The following is a 6,484-nucleotide window of genomic DNA, read 5'->3' on the forward strand; positions in this document are numbered from 1 at the left end:
CGGTATTGATATCTTAATTAATAGGATTGTTAGTAGTATTGAAGTAATAAATTGTACTATTATTTTAGCAGTGTCCTATTTCTTTAATTCATGTCCTGCCCCTTTATACGATGTCCCTATGGAAGGGCCTGAATAATTTATCTGGCCAAAATATTAATAAAATTTCATCGCACATGTAACTAGAGAACTGATAATAAAACCAAAGAGAACAAGTGAAGTGAACAAAATTCATCTCTTTATTGATTTGGTGCACAAAGCACAAGTAGGCACTAGTAGACAGCCAACAATAATTAACACGAAACAAACCAAACAAAGATATATACTTACAATAATAAATTATAAAGAAGCAACATCAAAAAACATGAAAACTCAAATACACTTCAAAGATCAACTAAATAATTAATATTCTAATAAAAAACTAAGCTGTTGAAGCCACTTCCACGTGAAGACACAAAGAAAACAATGTGTAAGAAGGCCACCAGAGAAGTAGAAGCAAAGTGGTCCAAGTCGCTAGGAATCAACCTCTGAATTGCAAAGTTGATGATCTTATTGATTAAATTAATTGCTTTTGACCATGGACGTCTGAATCTTTCCCTCAAGAAGCCATCACTTATTTTGTGATTTAAACTGAAATCTGCAAAAGGGCAGCAGAAAAATATTAGAGCTTTAGTTGAATATCACCTTCAATTTTGTGTAATTAAAAGACTCCCTTATAAAAGTATAATTCAAACAGCTACTTACTTGAGTGGTTGTGGAAAATGGCCAAGCTTTTCAAACTGCTTAGTAGTGGACTGGTGGTGGCGGAGAAGCATAAATGTATACTGGAGGGGGAGGTGATTTTACGGGTGGGGGAGGTGAGGTGTAGTAGTATGGAGGAGGAGGAGACTTCACAGGTGGAGGTGGGGAGTGGTAATAGTATGGAGGTGGTGGAGACTTCACAGGTGGAGGTGGAGAGTGATAATAGTATGGAGGAGGGGGAGACTTCACAGGTGGAGGTGGAGAGTGATAATAGTATGGAGGAGGGGGAGACTTCACAGGTGGAGGTGGGGAGTGGTAATAGTAGGGAGGTGGGGGAGATGGTGATGGGGGTGGTGGAGAGTGGTAATAGTATGGAGGTGGGGGAGATGGTGATGGGGGTGGTGGAGAGTGGTAATAGTATGGTGGAGGGGGTGACGGTGATGGTGGTGGTGGAGACTTGTAGTAATAGGGAGGTGGAGGTGATGGTGATGGTGGGGGAGGGGACTTGTAGTAATAGGGAGGTGGAGGTGATGGTGATGGTGGTGGTGGAGACTTGTAATAGTATGGCGGAGGAGGAGACGGGTCCGGGGGTGGTGGAGACTTGTAGTAGTATGGTGGAGGAGGAGATGGCGATGGTGGTGGAGGAGACTTGTAATAGTAAGGAGGTGGTGGTGATGGAGAGGGTGGTGGTGGTGACTTGTAATAATAAGGTGGAGGAGGAGATGGCGATGGTGGTGGAGGAGACTTGTAATAGTAAGGAGGTGGGGGTGATGGTGATGGGGGTGGTGGTGACTTGTAATAGTAAGGTGGAGGAGGAGATGGAGATGGTGGTGGTGGAGACTTGTAATAGTAAGGTGGTGGTGGCGGTGACTTATACACGTATTTCGGTGATGGAGGAGGCGGGGACTTGTAGACGTATTTTGGTGATGGAGGAGGCGGTGATTTATACACGTATTTAGGGGATGGAGGCGGCGGTGATTTATACACGTATTTTGGTGATGGAGGAGGCGGTGACTTATACACGTATTTCGGTGATGGAGGAGGCGGGGACTTGTACACGTATTTTGGTGATGGAGGAGGCGGTGATTTATACACGTATTTAGGGGATGGAGGCGGTGGTGATTTGTACACATATTTCGGTGATGGAGGAGGCGGGGACTTGTACACGTATTTTGGTGATGGAGGAGGCGGTGACTTGTAGACGTATGTTGGGGTTGGAGGAGGCGGTGATTTATACACGTATTTAGGGGATGGAGGCGGCGGTGATTTGTACACATACGTTGGGGTTGGAGGAGGCGGTGACTTATACACGTATTTTGGTGATGGTGGAGGTGGTGACTTGTATATATATTTTGGTGACGGAGGAGGTGGAGATTTGTAATAGTAAGGTGCGGGAGTTGGCTTAGGCTTCATGCATTCTTCATAAGGAGTTTTGGAGGCATAAGCAAATGGTTTTGCATAGAGTACAACTTCGTATTTATCCTTTGACTTCACTTTGAGGCTAGCACCTTTAATGCCCCAGTGTAGATTTGTAGGAATGTTACATTTTGAATCCTTTGGTGCTTTGTGGAGTTTAGCCATGCATGCATCTGCTCCATATTTAGCATAGTCAAATCCTTCGACTGTGATAGCAAACTTGCCATTGATTTTAGTGGTACCATAGCTCTTGATTTTCTTGTCACCAACTTTGCATGTGACCTCAACAACAGCACCTACTCCGAGTGTGACAAATGATAATTTCAATTAGTACTTAATAATTGAGTTGTTAACAGATCATATAGACATATATTCACCATATTTTCAAACTAGCTACAATAACCAACTTTGTCCTATTCTTAATGTATAAAAATAACTGTTCCATCACATGATCAAAAGCTCATTTTCCACTTTTTCCTTTTTATCTAATAAGGAATATAAAAGTCAAGAATCTACCCATCTGGCTTCCTTTACTGCTTTTAAGCTGTAGGCTCCCTTTTGTTGAATGATGGCTAGATTAAAATGGGCAGTTTGTGAGCCAACGAAGACTCCGTTTGGACACCACAAGAGGAAGCCGCTTTTTCACCATTTTGGTGATTATCCAACAAATTTATTTCATTATTATATATTTTAATAGTTTGATAATAATTACTTAATCATGAAAAGAGAAAAGCTAAAGAAAACCTTAATACCACAATTGTTTATAAAATCATGAATATATATATATATATATATATATATATATATATATATATATATATATATATATATATATATATATATATATATATCATAGATCCACAGTGGAGATTGATTTTTGTATGGGAAGACAGTATTTTTCTTACTTTTACTATTTTGATTTTTTTTATGATTCAGTTGTAAAAAAAACTTCTTCGATGCTACTTCTTGGTTTTTAAAAACTGTTTTGACAAATATATTTATGACATTTATCAACTTTATAAATAATTCAAGAATTAGCCTTACAATTAACCCTGCATACAAGATTTATCACTTTCATTTTCAGAACCAAGTATTAATTGTCATTCGTTTTCACTATAATATTCCATATATTTAGAAAGAATGTTGGTTGGTTGACACATTATTAATGAAGTTGGTGCCTTCAAATTCAAGCATGTCTCAGGGTATTTCTCCAAGATCAAAAACTCAGGAAGACACATTAATTTCGAGGAAAGCTAAGAACGAAGAGAATAATTGCTTCACAAGTAATTAAACATCTTACTGAATATTGTTATGAAGAAATATTAAACAGGAAAAAAAAAAAGAATATTGCAGAGATGAGTACTATACCTTTGAGGTGCTTCTTGTCGTGGGAGTTCTTTGGGTATTTCCAGTCATAGCATCTGTAGCAGTAGACTTTTCCAACAACTTTAACGATCAAGGAATGATGAGGAGGATAGTAAGGAGTTGGGGGTGGTGGTGAAGTGTAGTAGTAAGGTGGAGGAGGTGACTTAACTGGTGGTGGAGGGGAGGAGTAGTAGTAAGGTGGAGGAGGTGACTTAACTGGTGGGGGAGGGGAGGAGTAGTAGTAAGGAGGAGGAGGTGACTTAACTGGTGGTGGAGGGGAAGAGTAGTAGTACGGTGGTGGAGGTGACTTAACTGGTGGTGGAGGAGAGGAGTAGTAGTACGGTGGAGGAGGTGACTTAACTGGTGGTGGAGGGGAGGAGTAGTAGTACGGTGGAGGAGGTGACTTAGCAGGTGGTGGTGGGGGAGAGGGTGAAGGGGGTGGTGGTGATTTATAGTAGTATGGTGGAGGTGGTGATGGAGAAGGTGGTGGGGGAGACTTGTAATAATAAGGTGGAGGTGGTGAAGGTGAAGGTGGTGGCGGGGATTTGTAGTAATATGGTGGTGGAGGTGATGGTGAAGGAGGTGGTGGTGATTTATATACATATGGTGGTGGTGGAGATGGTGATGGAGGTGGTGGCGACTTGTACACATACGGCGGTGGAGGAGATGGTGAAGGAGGAGGTGGCGACTTGTAAACGTATGGAGGTGGTGGAGATGGTGAAGGAGGTGGCGGTGATTTATACACATAGGGTGGTGGTGGAGATGGTGACGGTGGTGGTGGAGACTTGTACTCATAAGGCGGTGGCGGAGAAGGAGAAGGAGGGGGTGGTGACTTGTATTCGTAAGTTGGTGGTGGGGGAGAAGCATATACATAAGGGTCAGCAGAAACAATATTAGCAACAGCCAAAATGGCCAATGCCACTAAGATTTGTGGCACATGACGACCCCGGCGGGGGTCGCCACCGTTAAGCCTCATTGCTAGTCGGAAAATTGCGACACCAACTCCTCTAATGTGGCAATGCAAATCTGCACACTGTCGGAAGTGTGAGAAAAGAGAAAGAGAAGAAGCTTTAGTTGAGAGGTAATGACTTAAGAGGAAGCAATGGCCTAAGTATTTATAGTAACACTTAGTGAGACTGTGAGAGGCAGTCGTTGGTATGGAGCTGTCAATTGGCACCAATTTAGTTTGTCCGATTGAGAATCAAGACTTTTCAAATTATGAACTCTATACAGCTGGACTTCTCAAAAAAATTTTAAGTTCCATTACTTCATCACTCTGCATTTTCCATTGTTTTTTTTTTCTCTAACAAGTGGTTACCTGCTACATAGATTTACAAAAAGAACATAACATTATGCAGAGACGCATGCTATAATTGTGTAAGGGAAATAAGGAGTGTTTTTAATTTTTTACATTTTCACTCTTCGTTTCGTTTTCAATATTTTTGTTGCCTCTGAACCTTGATGAAAAGTGGGATCATAGAATTTGGTCTTTTATTGTTGTCTTCCATGGTTCTGTTTTCCTAGCCGCCGGGGTGGGGATGGGGTGGGGGTGTGGGGTCCTAGGAAATTAGGGTAGGTGGAGTTGCCTTTAATTTGAGGTGCCCCTGTTTTACCACTAACCAAATTAATCAAAGCCAATAGATGTGTAAGCTTCACAATTTGAGGAAAACTATTTATATGGAGTATGTATTATTGTTGATTTATGTTTTCTTGCTGATTCATGTGAGCATTTTATCCACCAGATACTTCACGAGCAAGTTAAATTCTCTCATCAATAAGCCAATGCACAAGAATCTTATCTTCTCCTTCTATATATGCACGTGCGACCACAAATAGTTACAAAAGTAAAGTTAAACACCACTTTAATTAACTTTTATTTAATCTTAGCTTATGGTAAATATTAAACAAATTAAACATTGAAGCTGGGGGTCTTCATTATCGCACTTCCCTGGAAGAATAACTTACTCTTACTTGATATTTACATTAAACCATTAAATACAAGTGTCTTTCACATAAATATTTATTGCTTAATCAAAGTTAACGGATACATATTTTATATTATTAACTTGTAACTGTGAAGGTTAAATTGCTTATTTTGATGAAATATTGAGCACCAATATAAGTATTTCCTTGAAAAAAACACCGAGGGTGTGATTAGTTGGTGGCATTGTCTTTTTTCAAACTTGATAGCTTCAAGAAAAAGTAACCCTTAACTATGGAAGATGCATAGTTCGAATTACATTATGTTTGTTAAGTGTCGATGGCTATAGAAAAATTTTATCTTTGCCAACTGGAAAACTGGAAATAGTCCTCAAGAAACTTTGAAGGGGACATTTTGTTTGACATTAAAACGTCTCAAGAAATCCATATGGAACTCTCTCAGCGTTTTCCTAGATACATGAATAATAAATAAATACATACATAAATAAATATTACTAAAAGTTTAGTTTTTTATGTTTTCTTCATTATCAATTGGAGAAGCATTTTGTTTACTTAAAACATTACTGATAAAATATTCGTGTATATTTCTGTTAAATATTATATGGAAGAAATTGAAAAATAAGCTATGCAATGAGACTTGGTAGGCACTACTAATTCAAAGATTTCAATACGCGTTTATTATGTAATCCGATTGTTCTTTTTCATGTTTATTATAATTGGTTTTAGTGTCATTGGTGCATACATAAAGAAGTTGTGTTGAATTGTTTTTTACATTTTTTGTATAGTATCAGAAGAGAATGACTTGGTATAACCTACTACTAATTCAAAATTTACAAGCCGACATAACAATTTAAATAATTTACTAACTAATTAGTTGACTTTACTTTGCTTCTATTCCGTTACGCCACTTTTTTTTTCCAAATTTTTTAAGTGATCTGTAAACCGCTGAGACTTTACTTTCAGAAATCCCTTTCTATTCCTCCATTTTCTAGTTCCACGTCTAAATATCCTAGTTTTGTTTATC

General features: G+C 39.0%; 1 protein-coding gene across 1 annotated transcript; it reads right to left on the bottom strand.

Moving 5' to 3' along the window:
- Positions 1–218: 218 nt before the first annotated feature.
- LOC104086485 (extensin-2-like) lies at positions 219–4,612 on the bottom strand. Its single transcript, XM_009590751.4, has 3 exons — positions 3,523–4,612; positions 742–2,450; positions 219–634 (listed from the first exon to the last, which is right to left on the bottom strand). The coding sequence occupies exons 1-2, from the start codon at positions 4,493–4,495 to the stop codon at positions 781–783; spliced, it is 2,643 nt and encodes an 880-aa protein (XP_009589046.2). The 5' UTR covers positions 4,496–4,612; the 3' UTR covers positions 219–634; positions 742–780.
- Positions 4,613–6,484: the final 1,872 nt, after the last annotated feature.

The sequence above is a fragment of the Nicotiana tomentosiformis genome, chromosome 9 (genome assembly GCF_000390325.3).
Source record: "Nicotiana tomentosiformis chromosome 9, ASM39032v3, whole genome shotgun sequence".
NCBI lineage: Eukaryota > Viridiplantae > Streptophyta > Magnoliopsida > Solanales > Solanaceae > Nicotiana > Nicotiana tomentosiformis.